This window comes from Chrysemys picta, chromosome 7, assembly GCF_011386835.1.
Source record: "Chrysemys picta bellii isolate R12L10 chromosome 7, ASM1138683v2, whole genome shotgun sequence".
NCBI classification, from domain to species: Eukaryota; Metazoa; Chordata; order Testudines; family Emydidae; genus Chrysemys; species Chrysemys picta.
This window is the reverse complement of record NC_088797.1, coordinates 87,616,302-87,631,258: the sequence shown is the minus strand read 5'-3', so window position 1 is coordinate 87,631,258 and position 14,957 is coordinate 87,616,302. Positions and strand designations below refer to the sequence as shown.

At 41.8% G+C, this 14,957-nt stretch overlaps 1 protein-coding gene across 3 annotated transcripts in view; it reads right to left on the bottom strand.

Moving 5' to 3' along the window:
• The window catches only part of TBATA (thymus, brain and testes associated), a 29,152-nt gene extending 20,881 nt beyond the window's left edge, over positions 1 to 8,271 (bottom strand). For 2 of the 3 annotated variants that reach the window (XM_065551956.1, XM_065551958.1), the window contains exon 1: positions 8,183 to 8,271. In XM_065551956.1, the coding sequence (XP_065408028.1) occupies positions 8,183 to 8,262 (80 nt within the window). In that variant the 5' untranslated portion in view covers positions 8,263 to 8,271. Of the gene's footprint in view, positions 1 to 2,168; positions 2,259 to 8,182 lie in introns of those variants that run through there. The other variant, XM_065551957.1, reaches the window with a different exon arrangement.
• Between the last annotated feature and the right edge of the window lie 6,686 nt (positions 8,272 to 14,957).

The following is a 14,957-nucleotide window of genomic DNA, read 5'->3' as shown; positions in this document are numbered from 1 at the left end:
GCTGTAGAAAGCATTAGGCTTTTATTACAGACTGCTATTATTACAGACAGAAGGGAAAAGAAGCCAGCAACAGGGAAACTCTGTGATCCAGTGAAGCTAGAGTGGTGACAGTATTAACTGGGACATCACAGTAACAGCCCAACACAGGCCACACAGAAAACAAAGTGGCACCAGGCACCAAAATCAAAAGCAGAATGTCTGTAACTTGTGTCATTAGACTCCATTTCTTAGATGTCCCGATTTTATAGGGACAGTCCCGATTTTTGGGTCTTTTTCTTATACAGGCTCCTGTTACCGCCCACCCCGTCCCGATTTTTCACACTTGCTGTCTGGTCACCCTATCTACCACACAGTGCGGCGACTGGGGCAAGCTTGGGATGAAGACATAGTCTCTTAAAAGAGTAGTATTTGTGAACTGCAGAGTTCACTACATTTCAAGCTATTCAAAATCCTCCATCTGTAACAATATTTTATACCAAAGGGGTAGCCGTGTTAGTCTGGATCTTTAAAAGCAGCAAAGAGTCCTGTGGCACCTTATAGAGTAACAGATGTATAGGAGCATGAGCTGTCGTGGGTGAATACCCATTTCTTTGGATGCTTGTAGTGGAAATTTCCAGGGGCAGGTATAAATATGCAGGCAAGAATCAGTGTAGAGATAACGAGGTTAGTTCAATCAGGGAGGATGAGGCCCTCTTCTAGCAGTTGAGGTGTAAACACCAAGGGAGGAGAAACTGCTTCTGTAGTTGGATAGCCATTCACAGTCTTTGTTTAATCCTGAGCTGATGGTGTCAAATTTGCAGATGAACTGAAACTCAGCAGTTTCTCTTTGAAGTCTGGTCCTGACGTTTTTTTGCTGCAGGATGGCTATCTTTAAATCTGCTATTGTGTGTCCAGGGAGGTTGAAGTGTTCTCCCACAGGTTTTTGTATATTGCCATTCCTAATATCTGATTTGTGTCCATTTATCCTTTTACGTAGGGACTGTCCAGTTTGGCCGATGTACATAGCAGAGGGGCATTGCTGACATATGATGGCATATATTACATTGGTGGACGTGCAGGTGAATGAACCGGTGATGGTGTGGCTGATCTGGTTAGGTCCTGTGATGGTGTCGCTGGTGTAGATATGTGGGCAGAGTTGGCATCGAGGTTTGTTGCATGGATTGGTCCCTGGACACACAATAGCAGATGTAAAGGTAGCCATCCTGCAGCAAAAAAACTTCAGGACCAGACTTCAAAGAGAAACTGCTGAGCTTCAGTTCATCTGCAAATTTGACACCATCAGCTCAGGATTAATCAAAGACTGTGAATGGCTAGCCAACTACAAAAACAGTTTCTCCTCCCTTGGTGTTTACACCTCAACTGCTAGAAGAGGGCCTCATCCTCCCTGATTGAACTAACCTCGTTATCTCTACACTGATTCTTGCCTGCATATTTATACCTGCCCCTGGAAATTTCCACTACATGCATCCGAAGAGGTGGGTATTCACCCATGAAAGCTCATGCTCCTATACGTCTGTTAGTCTATAAGGTGCCACAGGACTCTTTGCTGCATCTATACTTCACTATAGATGCATTAATAAGTATTGGGGGTGGCTGAATTGGTAGCGTAGTGGCTCCATGATATGGGATACAGGGTTCAGTCCCTCACTCTTTGGGCTAGCAGGGGCTAGAAGGCAGTCTATTCTTTGCTATTGATTTGAGATCTTGATTTAGTAAGAGACTGTTTAACAAGATCTTTACAATGGATTGTTAAGGCCCTTCTGCAAGGGTGAGAGACTAGCAGTTGGCTTGGGAAGGTATGGTTGGGAGGAGGGGACAAGGAAGGGAGAAGTCTTACTATGCGATTTCCTTTAAGTGTAGAATACTAGACTGGAGACAGTTTAAAAGCCAAGTCAGTGTAAAACTGATGGTCAATGAAGCTTAGGCTCCAAAGTACTTAGGAGAGAGGATGCAGACGGTGGATTGTCAGGGAAGTAGGGAACAACATGGAAAGCTCTGCTGAATAGATGCGCAAAACCTACTGAAGTGTTGAAGAACAGACCTTCATTGGTAGATTTTTTTTTTTATTTCAGCAAAAACTAAACCTCAGCTAACACGTACAGTACTGCTACTGCACAGCACCTTTTGGGTTTTAAATAGGTAATTGCAGGAAGAGCAGAGGTGCTCACCTGCTCTCAGATATGCAGCTACTCATCCCCAGCAGATTTGCCTCTTCATATATAATTGAAGGGTCTTTCAAGTTTAACCTCCTTCTCCTGCTGAACACAGAGAATAAAAGTGTTTTTAAATAGGACTTGAATAAGCAGGATTTAGCAGAATAGAAAAGGATGTAAGTGTAACTGACACCAGAATTGATATTTCAGGATCCTAAAGAATATTTTAAAAATATAATGGGCAATCCTCCTTATCTCTGAGGTATTTTTGGATGATTGACATTTCTCTTCCCCATGAAAGACCTACATTTATTCTGCTCTCCACTTGATTTTCTTGTGGGCAATTTTTTTTCTTTTAGGTACTTATATCATTGATTATCACAATTTTTTTTTATTATGGGGGCCCAAATACAGACTACTTCAAGGGACCTCCTTTCAAAAAGCACTGAGCACCTATCATTTGAAACAAATCAGGCCTTTTTCAAAGGGCACCCTATAGCATGAGTCACTTTGGAAAGTCTCTAAGTACCAGCTAAAGGAATATACTGTTTTTGGTGTAGCCCGTGGAAAAATGCTTTTTTGAATGTCAAAGTAAAAGACTTTTGTGTTTATATTTTGGTGTGCCACATTTGCTAGTGTACACTGTTCCTTTAACTCTAGAAGTCATTGGGACAGTCCATTAGTCCTGCTATTAACAACATGTTGGGGCAACTAGATGCGAAGATAGGCGTAATTGGAGAGCATGTAAACCATCATGTCTGTGCATGTTTTACTCTTTTTACACCCCGACTTTTCAGTTGACATGCTACCATCAGCACTGCATTTGTTTACAGCCTGTGCTCTAATCACAAAATCGATCACCCCTTTGTGCTTGATATAATGTTACTTGCTAGGGAGGACATCCTAACAATCATACAAGATGCTCTATCCACCAGTGTAATCTATACTCACTGTGTGCAGATGCACACTCCAGTAACAAACGCCAAGACAGCCAGAGAAGTCAGTGCCAGAATCATTTTTCATTTGCCAGTGCGCTCTCTTATCAAAAGCAGAGCCACAGGCTGGCACTGCCTTCTCATGACCCCCGCCAGACAGCTGGGGAAAGTGAAGCTCACATATGACAGGCTATATACAGGGGAGAGAATTACTTCCAGCCCTTCCACCCAAGTTCACTGCTGCTTTGGACAGTTCCCTTCCCACCTCCCCGACTACCTTCTTCAAATGGAAAAACAGCCTACTTTAGCAGCTCTCAGTCCATACTCCATGATACTGTATATACACTAATGTAGGGTACTGTATGGTGATACAGATTTCCTCTCTAAAGTAGAACAAGGAAATGGTCATCATCTGATTCCTCATACTCCAAGCTCAATTAAATGTCCCAAGAGTAAAGTTTCAAATAATAATTGTTTAGTCAGCTGCAGGTGCATAGTGAAAGTTTGTTATTTTTATAAATCTACAAGTTTCTTAATAGGACGGTTTAGAGATGCACAATAAGAACACTGTATGGCTTTGTTTCAGATAAATTGGTGGCATAGTGGTTAGCATAGATGATCTTACAATAGATAAAATTTTTCACCCAGCTGAGCCTTTCTACCTTTTTAAGAGGAAGGATAGTATTATGTTTAAGGCACTGGGCTGAGTCATAGGAGATATGGGTTTAATTTCCTGCTCTGCCATTTATTTCCTGTATGATTAAGGACAAATCACTTAATCTGTGACTCAATTCCCCATCTGAAAAGTGGGAATAACAAAGCTTCTTTTCTCCCACCTTTTATCTATTAGATTGTAAACTCTCTAAGGCTGGGACTCCCTTACTGTGTGTGCACAGCACCTACACACGTCTCAGTTGGGATCTCTAGAGATTGCAACATAGTTTTGTAAGTGCTGCGTTAGCTTGGCAGATAGGCCTTCCAGATTCTTCTCTTTTCAACTTCATAATAAAACTCTTCTCTGCTATCTGTGGTAAATATTGCCATCTTCAAGCCTCCATGGGATCATTTTAAGCTTTGAGTTCCTTGTGTTTTACACAAAGGTTCATCAGCCTCTGACAGCTGATGTCTAGTGTCTGAACTTCTCATTGGCTGAAGGGTAGCTGGGGGTAAAAAAGAATCAATTACTTTGAAGTAAGAGTTTCCACTCCAATAGCAACCTGCTCCAGGTGATTTCTGAGAGATGGGCAAAACTGGGGAGATTTGGATGTGGGTCACAGTTTTATCTAAACATCCAAGTTCAGGAGGTAAGAGTGTTTTAGGTAGAAGTATTTATCCCTTTGTATGAAGGACAATGTGCCATGTTTCCTCTTTGAGTAAAAGAGGGAGTTCCTGCAGCTATTTTAAGGCTATGTCTACACTAGCACTTTTGCAACTGCAACGGTATAGCTGTGCCACTGAAAGGTCTGTTTTACAGTGAGAATTAAATTTGAAAAGCTTCAAATGCAGTTACAAAAATTCTTGCTCCCCTATATTCTGAAGAATTATGAGAGGCATGAGTCACCAGTCCAACTCCCACTGCATTTTATGTATATTTTCACAATTAAACAAGTTGATAAGATTCACATAAAAGATAGAATTTGAAAGCATGTTAGGCAGAATCCTTTAAATATCTTTGGTAATTTAAAGAACATCAAAACAACAGTTTACAGGCGCAAGATTAAAGTAATCAACATAAACATGCTTGTTGCCATAAGTGTCTCCACTTTAAAAGTAGCTTGAGCATAAACATTCATTTAATTCAAGAGCTATAGAGTTTTACAAATCCTCATCTGAACTATTGAGACTATTCCCTGTCAGATCTCTTTCCTGTAGCTACACCAGCAACAGCAATTAATCATATATTAAGAACGTGTTCTTCCCTAGTGAGCACCTACAATTTAGCTGGAAATGATATCCAATTACATTAATTCTCATCTAAGAAGCATTATCGTCATCTTCTGTGCATGAGTTATATCTGCTATATTGGGAAATGGGGCCAGTATTATTTGCAGGCTATAGTCAACGAATTTTGTGGCTCAGAATTTGTGCATTTTTTGAAAAAATAACTAATATTTGGTGATAAAGCCCTCAAATATGTGAAGTGTGTATTTAATCATCACTACATGCCATTTCATCTTTAAGCACTAAGACATAAGAGCTGCTAAAGTAAATGTAAGGCACAAACGATGATTATTTTTAAGTATTTATGAAATATTGTTCCAATTTCAAAATACAATAGGGATAAGCCAGTTTTTCTACTCCATTAGCATTGTGACAAGGTGTAAAGGCTCTCTGGCATGTAAGGAGTTACCAGGTTCCTGCCTATCAGATGGTTGATCTGGGCAGAGTTATAAAAGGAAAAGGGAAGGTAGGGTAGGGGAAGTTACCATAGGGTAGTGACTTTCAGCCAGGGGTACATATACCACTGGGGTACTCAGAGGTCTTCCAGGGGGTACTCAACTCATCTAGGTCAGTGTTTCTTAACCTGGGGGTTGCAGCCCTCAAAGGGGTCACAGGACAGGTTATAGGGAGTCACACGTGCATTAGGAGGTGCCAAGCAGGTAAATGGCCTGGGGTTCCACACCACGGGGGGCCCCGTGAAGCTAAGTTACATGCTTTAGCCCCACTGCCTGAGGCTCAGGCTTCACACAAGGCTCACAAGTGAAAAACAGGCTCAAGTATCACACTGAAATGTAAGTACAATATTGATATTCCAATTGTTTATTTTATAATTATATGGTAAAAATGAGAAAGTCAGCAATTTTTCAGTAATAGTGTGCTGTGACTCTCTTTTGTATTTTTATGTCTGATTTTTGTAAGCAAGTTGTTTTTAAGTGAGGTGAAACTTGGGGGAATGCAAGACAAATCAGACTTCTGAAAGGGGTAAAGTAGTCTGGAAAGGTTGAGAACGACTGCCATAGGGAAAGGGCGTGTTGTCTCTTTTCCCAGGTGGCAAGACCTTGGCTGGTTATTACCTAGTAATTGGAGTTGATTTATTCTGGTTTTTAGTTTGGGTTTTGGGAAATAAAGGAAGCCCAGAAGAAAGTGATGTGGAAAGATTTGGAGTTGGGACTTTATTTTTCCATCCCTGGCTGGTGAGTGCACGCTGCTTTATTAGCACCCAGAAGTCTCTGTTGGGATTGTGGCCTCCATACAGTTGTATAGAAAGGTGTGCTTCCTGCCCCAGAGAGCTTGCGGTCTAAGGAACTGATACTGCAGAGGGGCTTTGCGAGGGTTGGCCCCATTGGCTCCAGTGGGGCTTGTTGCCATGCAGAGTTCATTGCAGGATCAGGGCCTTAAACCAGGTGTAAAAAGTGTGGTTACTACACAGGAAGATGAGGGTAACCCTGATAGCTGGTTTATAACTACATTCTTCTAAGAGTATCAGCTGATAGTTCTAAGTCTCTTAAGGTTTTTCTTAACTACAACAAAACCCAACAACTTAACAAAAAGTTCAATCTCAGCAATCCTCACTGGCCATCCACCTAGCAGCATGTAACCCTAAAAAACTGCAAAGACCACTACCTGTCAGAGTGAAAACTGCAAACATTCTCCTCACTCTTCTGCTCAGGCTGTGCTGAGCTGCAATGAAAACATATGCATTCTGCATAGAATATTCCACACACACCAGGTATGTCTAGAAAATGCTGGATTGTTTTGTCACAGTATATTGTATTATGTAATAGAATAGTGATTGCTATGCTGCCTCTTGCTGTTGGTATTCTGAAATATAGCTTTCCATGTTAGCTCCAATGATGCTGCAAAATGCTTTCACTGGAAATGGAGCTTTTATGGAAAAAATGAGTCTTGCACATAAAGCTGGACAAAATAGCAGGGATCTATGGTTCTTTTTCCTCTTGTCACTTTAAATTTGGAACTGTCTGCTGCCAGGCCAGCTCAGCTCTGGAGAAGTAGCACTTCCATGCTGAACAGTTTCCCCTTGCTTCCTGAAAATACACTATTAAAGTGTATATATTAACACCATGTGTATAATTAGCTAAGCAATGAAATAGTGGTAGTGTAGTGACTGTAAGCCAGGATACTATTTGCTATGCACAAAGTAATAGCTAAAAATATTGTTGGCTGTTAAAACCCATTTTCCCTAACTCTTGAGTAGGCCATAGGATCTTTGACTTTCACTTGCCCCACAAGTGGACCACTGGGTTTGCAGGGGGAGGGGCCAGCATAGGTCCACTTACAGCAACCTTGCCCACCTATGGCTGATGTTGGGGAAAGGTCTCTCCAGGTCCCGTGTAGGTTGCTTACAGCCCCTGAAGTAATGGCAGAATCCCATCATTTAGTGTCTTTGAGTGAAGAATGACACTTCAAACTGTGCTACCCTCTTAGTGCAATATTGCAGTTAGGATTTGCTACGATGCCAAATCCTGTCATGGGACTTCAGCTCTCAGATTTATTCCTAAAAGTGACTTCACACTCTAGAAAGGCAGTTTAGAAAATCTGGCTTCCAAGGGAGGAAAAGAGTTACTCATCCCACTTGGCGCTAGTTCCTTTGAGTGACCACCCATCTTTGACAAGAATGAAGCAAAATAAAGCTACCAATTTTGCTTGAGTGTGAGGATGGAATAAGGGATGACTTTTTTGACATATTGTTTGGTCCTCATTGTTCATATTCCTTTTTAAAACACCTTATTCTAAAATTTGGTAGTACCACTAGAGTTAAGTGTCTATCAGCATTTCTGTTACAAACCTCTCTCTTGCAGGTTAACTCAATTAGAGTTGGGCATGTCATGTTCCTCTGAGAGAGCTCAATAAGTTGAGTTTAGCTGTCCTTGAGTTACATCAGTGGGAGCTAGAGCAGAAGTTTCATACACTTGTACAACCAGGTGTTAAAAATGAAGTTCCATAATCTGCAGTAGGAATGTGGTCTTAAAGCTAAATTAATTTGGGGTTAATATGACTAAACAATAAAATCATTACTGTCTTTAACTGATCGGAACCCTTGATTTACAAAAATTGCCTCTGACACCCACCACTATCACTCCTAGCAGAGGATGAGAAGGGAAGATGATGTGGCTGCAAAGACCCAATCCATACCTTATAGGAATGTGTACTGCCTCTGTAGTGTTCCCAGCCCATGAGTGAAGAAGAGGGCAGGTTTTTCGTTTGTCACTCATGTGACAGGGCATTGCCAAACTAGGCCAGACCTAGTGTTGTACTTTGGAATCTGACCTACTGTTGCACTGAGTGTAACATTAGAGACATTCCATCATGCTTAGACAAACAGATAGAAGCAATGATGGTTTGAGTATCTACTACTAGTGCAGGCAGGCTCATCAGAAACCACATTTTCCAGTTTAACCAAGTGTTTTGGAGAGTCAAGCAGGATCATTTGAGAATCTGTTCCCAAAAAGCCACAGATCGCTGACATCACAATATTAGAAATGTGAACACTCATGACTCTCGCCTACAGTTGGAATGCATTTTGTACGTTAGAGGTAGATTCTGTGGACAAAACTAAACAGCTAGTCGGCTACTGACATAATAGGACCAAATCACATCCAATTTCATTTGCTTTCTAAACAAGACAATGATTTTCCTGTGCTAGAGTAAAGAGATCTAAACTACCTGACCCACCACTTACTTTTGGAATAAAACTCCTAGTTGGTATTTCTGTAAAAGACAGATGGCGAGCGCCTCTAAACCAATTTTAGCCAATTATATGATCCTCTCAGCCAATCACATAATTCCTTCTAGTCAGCTGATGAAGCCTCCCTGCACCAAATACTGCCTCCAGCAGGTGAGGGCAGATTGCTGTCCTTAGGTTCTGCTGATTTGTTGACATAACTGACCTAGGCTATTGTTGCATTTACTCTTCTCAGAACATGGAAATTTGTGGAATTATGCCAAATTGCATCAGATCAGGAAGGGTATGAGAATTGGATACTCATCACAATGAAATGCCACTTATAGCTGGGGGTGTCTATACAGGATGGCCACTCAGTTAACTTGTAAGAATGAATAATAGAGGTGCAAGAGACCAACCCAAACACCTCTGACCTGACCTATTTCTGCACACAGGCAATTACAGCTGTGGAAATCAGCTGTGCCATGTCAGCCACATGACCTGGAACCTGGGTAAGATGCTCTTTCACTGTAAAAATCAGCTTAACTTATTACTTCCAAAAGCTCACTTGTGGCTTCTTCTCTCTGGACAATTTATCACTATGACTGATCATGGCTGGAATTAGTCTGCAGTGCCAGGGTTAATAGTTTTTCTTTTTATTGTGTGATCAGGAGAGTTTTTAGAAAAAGTGTTTTGATAAGAAGTATTGAAGAAACCATGGGGATGGAGTGGAGATTCTGATACTGATGACTATTTTTAATAAATGGCAGTGGCAGAAGTCTCTCAATCAATATTCTATAACAATCTGAGCCCAGCTGTCAGGGCTTCATAATTAACAAGATTCTGAGCTTTATGGCGTTAGAACAAACGACCAAGGGTCCACCCCCATCCACCTATCTAAGAACCCCTCCCTTTCCCCCCCTCAGTTGATACCTTGAATATACAAAAGGTAATACTGTATGGATAAGCTGGACATAAATGTCAAAAACTGACTAAGGGTCAGATCTTTCTTTACACCTCCCATAGATGCAAAGAACCCTGATCACAGCAGGACCAGTGTGGTTCCATTGTGGGCGAGTGCCCAGAACATGGGGGAGCAAACACAGAGAAGCCAGAGATTTGCAGGGGATCTTTGCAACCCAATGTGTACAAGTCTTTTTGGGGGGCAGTGAAGGTGGAGCCATGACAATGAAAATCCATGGGCAGTTCCACTTGTAGAACAGAGTGGCTCCGCTGTTGCTTCATGGCCTGGTTACTCAGGCTGGGAGCTGAGAAGATAATTTGTCTGTGTTATTAATTATGGTAGTGCCTAGAGGACCTGGTTGGGGGGGATCAGGGCCCCACTGTTTTATATACTGAACACACATAATAAAGAGTTCCTGACCTGGAGAGTTTACAATCTATATATGTTTCCATTCTATCCTGAGAGATTGTGGGAAAGCTTCTTATTGATACAAAGCTCTGAAGAAATCACTGGGAAAAGTTACGGTGCTGCATTTTAAAAGGTGAGAGTGACAAATGTGGCATCATTATAAATTCAGAACCACAATACAATTTTTGCAACAATCAAAGTGTATGTTTCTAATCACAGTGTTTGTCTCCAGAATCCTGTGCTTTCATGTCAGTGAGGTTAATGTCTCCAATACCATCAAGAAGAGGATGTGCTTTTATCAGCAGAAAAAAGTTGAAAACGTGAAGTGAGTTCAATCTAAAGGCTCGGAAATCAGAAGGTAAATACAAAATATCCCCAACTCTATTATTTGAAAAACAAAACTTCATGTTTTTTTGAGGGCCTGACTCATGAATTTTGAATGCTTGGGGTTGACAGTGGTAATATTCTCATCAATTGCATAGCCATGTAGTGGAAAAAGAGACAATGGCAAAGAGACGAGTAAATCTAAACCCAATTCACTTTCTCCATCATTGATCTGCTGCAATTTACATGGCTCATCAAGGGCTGACATATCATTAAATGACGCTTGTTGCTGAGCACCCTGGACAGCTTAAGGTGTTGAATCCTTTTTACTTTCATCTCCACACTTAATCATTTTGCAAATTTTTACTGTGTGTGTATTTTAAAATGCTTTGTCAGTGCTTTGCTTCTGTTGTGTTTTTGCACTTGTCAGATTGTCATCTATTGGAAACCAAAGGCAGAAAACTTCTTCGAGAAGAGATGCATGTGGCTCTAGGAAACTGAGCAGAGATTTTTTTTTTTTAGCTATTTTTTTAAATCAGGAATTAAACTTACAACTATTTTGTCTTTTCCTGGTACGTGACTATAATCTTTAAACCAATTCAGGTCTTAAATTCTGAGGAAATATTAAAATTTATGATGACCTTTTAATGTCTGGGGACTTTAAATATAAATATTTGATCTACCTGAACGTTGTATTGGTTTTTAATCCATTTTTGGATGAATCTCATTTCAGCACTTTGAGCAACTCATGAGTCCAGAACAGTGGCACAAGGAGGAAAAACCTAACTTGAAAGCCTCAACCTTTTAAACAGCCACATTTATTGCTGTTTTAATCACCCCCCAAATATGGTTACTGAAATAAGTGGAATTCAAACTGTGCTAATACAGAAAATAGCTATAATGGTCTGTTTGTTTTTAGTTATAAATCAAACACCAATCAGTTGGAAGATTGTAGTTAAAACAGACTGAGTGTTATTTGCATTGTTGTGTTAATCAGCCATAGATTTTCATGAAGTCCAATTAGAATGAGTCCTATCTAATGTAGGGTTACCATACGTCCTCTTTTTCCCGGACATGTCCGGCTTTTCGGCAGTCAAACCCCCGTCCGGGGGGAATTGCCAAAAAGCGGAACATGTCCGGGAAAATGGCGGCTCTGCTCCTTCCCAACTCTTCGGCTCTGTTTAAGAGCCGGGCTGCCCGAATGCTACCGGCTTCGGGCAGCCCCGTGCCTCCAGACCCTGCGCCGCCGGAGCCCGGGAGGGGAAGTGCCCGGCTGGGGGCACAGGGTCCAGAGGCATAGGGGCTGCCCAAAGCCCGAGCGCTACCGGCTTCACGGTTTGCTGGGCACCCTCCAGACCCTGCGCCCCCGGCTGGGCGCTTCCCCTCCCGGGCTCCAGCTGCGCTGGGGAAGCGCCGGCTGGGGGCGCAGGGTCTGGGGGCTGCCCGGGAAACCGTGAAGCTGGTAGCACTGGGGCAGCCCTTTTCCCCTGGCTGGGAGTGGGAGGGAGGAGGGGGCAGAGTTAGGGTGGGGAAGGGGCGGAGTTGGGCGGGGCTAGGGGTGGGGAAATGGGCGGGGCCAGGGCCCGTGGAGGGTCCTCTTTTTTTATTTATGAGATATGGTAACCCTAATCTATGGCCATGCTCATGCAAAGACTCTCACATTTATTTAACTTTATGTGCTGCAAGGAGTCCCTTCGACTTTGCAGTACATAACTTAGGCACAAGCATAAGTGTCTGCAGGATCAGAAGGACCTATATTTGCTTAATCTGAATGCATAACAATTGTGTAAAGAATTAAGCCGTAGTCCTGCAACTGGTTGCCTGTGGACAGTGCACTCACCAACACAGAGACCCATTGACCTCAACGTGGTTCCATGTAGTGTGGCAGTCTGTGAGGATAACAACACAGGATCTGAATCATAGGGTGGAGGAGAGAATGAGGAGAAGAGCACCAGTGTATCTTGCTCTTTCAATCAATTACTCCTACCTCCTGTCTTCCCCAAGATTGCATAATCACACTGACAAAACAAATAAACTACAGTAACTCCTCACTTATCGTTGTAGTTATGTTCCTGAAAAATGCGACTTTAAGTGAAACGATGTTAAGCAAATCCAATTTCCCCATAAGAATGAATGTAAATGGAGGGTTAGGTTCCAGGGAATTTTTTTTTTTTTTTTTTTTTTTTGCCATACAGTACAGTAATATAGTTGGGAGGTGCCCCCGCCTTACCCCACACAGGCACAACCCACTGGCACTGGAGACAATGAGGCAGGCAAGGAGGCTGAAGGTGCTGTAGGCTAGGAGAAGCACATTGTGCAGCGGCAGCTTCCCCTGGTCTGCAAGCACCAGGGGCGGGGCGCTCAACCCTTGGCCCGCCCACGCCCCCCTTCTTCCAAGCCCCCACCCTTAACCCGCCGAATCCTCGCTCCTCCCCCCTCCCTCCTGAACGCCACAAGCCAGCTGATTGCTGCGTGGGAGGAGGGGGAATGTGCTGATCTGCGGGGTCTGCTGGCGGGTGGGAGGTGCTGGGGTGTGTGTGTAGGGGAGCTGATGCGGAGGCTGCCAGCTGTGGACTAAGCATGCAGCCAAACAACGTTATAGCGAAGCATTGCACAACTTTAAATGGAGCATGTTCTGTAACTGAGCAGGGACGTAAGATCGAAACAACCTTGAGAGAGTACATTGAGTGGGGAGTTACTGTAAATAATAGGAGAATTGCAGTGTTTTGAGTTAGGTTAGTTGGATTGACTTCATATTGCGAACATTCTATTCTAGATCTTGCAGTGCACAATTCATTCAAATTAATTATGTTCCTTTATCTTTCCTGAATTTGTCACTTTAAATTTAATCTAGTACTTGAAATTATTCAAATAACTATATAAATTATATTGCAGATTTTTGTGAATAAATTTCAGCCTATGAATTGTTTACAAACATTGTCTGCCCGAGGTGTTCATTAGCACTTTGGTCACATGATATTGTTTTTGTTCCTTGATTGGATAAGTGAAAATGTTATAAAGGATATATTTTGTGAGAGATCTAGTCACTGGGCCTTTGATTTTTCTCAGGAAAATGGGTCAAAGAGGTTCAGAGTATCTGTAGGCCTCACCTGAGGCAACACTATGAGGCAATATATTTTAATATTGGCTCAGGTTAAACTTAAAATGTTTTCTTGTGGTAGTCAAACAAAATAATTGTGTGTGGTGCCAATTGTAAAGTGGGTGTATGAACTATTTAACTGCATCTATGCCAGGGTTTTTGCATGATCCTAGTTTTGAAGGATGTAATTACATACTCTTGACTTCTCATTTAAATATTAGTGCAAGGGATTTAGCCAACACGGGGAATTCTTGGAGGTCCAGATCGGCTGACTTTACAGATTCTTTGTGCTACCAGAGTGGCTCACAGTGGCTGTAGCTGGGGTGGATCACGCCCAGAGCCACATACACTGTAATTTTAGTCAATCAATATGGAGTAAATTAAAAGGAAATGGGGTTGGTGTAACATATGACACACTCATAATGTATTTTAAAAAGCCAACACATTCCTCCTCGCATCTCCTACAGGCTATCATTAGTTGAAGTAAAGGTTGCAATTCCTGTTTGTAGTCAGATTGTGGAGCTGTTTAGCACTGGGAACACGGGGTTGAGGAGTATGCATTATGTTTTGAGAATTAGGCTCGGATTTTGTTTACTGATGTCTTACTTGTTGATTCCCATTTTTTAATGAGTTAGTATTATGTTTAGGTTAGCAACATTTAACTTTCTACAGTACTGTTTTTTGTTTTTGAATTATCCTAAATTTGACTTTAACCAACATTTGTTTCTAATTGTAGCCTGAACCATTTGATGTTTGACTGATGTAATTCCAATAGCTTTGTTGTGAGACCTGATGTTGCCCTCAGTAATTACTATTTATTATATATCACAGTAATGGCCAGAGATGCCAGCTAAAATTAGGGCCCCATCATGATAGACACTATATAAACACAGAATAAGAGACAACCCTTGCCCCAAAGAGCTTACAATCTATAGAGATGAGACACCTAAAAGGTGGTGGAGAATCGGACACAGAGAAATAAAGTGATTTGCCCAAGGTCAGTGGCAGAGCCAGGAATAGAACTGGGGTCTCCCAATTCCCAGTCTAGTACCCTTTCCACTATACAGTTGTCTTCTTTTTTTTTTTTTAAATCCATCCTTATAGATTGAACAACTACACATCTTACTGCTTGCCACTTCTCTTTCCTTTTTTTCTCCTATCTTGACAGATTTATTTCTCATTGGAGTGAGCAGGTTACCTCTGATATGGGATCTTAATGTCACCTTCATGATATTCTTCAGCAAACTGAAGTCCTACATACAATCTCAAAAGAATGGTAGAAAGATCAAGTGTTACTGAAATTTCCAGTTTCAAAGTCTTTCTTCTAAACCTTTCTTCTTATAACAGCATTCTAAAAAGGGAGAGGGGTATTGTGACCCAATAACCTGTTGCTACCAACTGGCAGAGGGCACGGGGAATGCAGGATTTTAAAGGGATCCTCTGGGTCAGA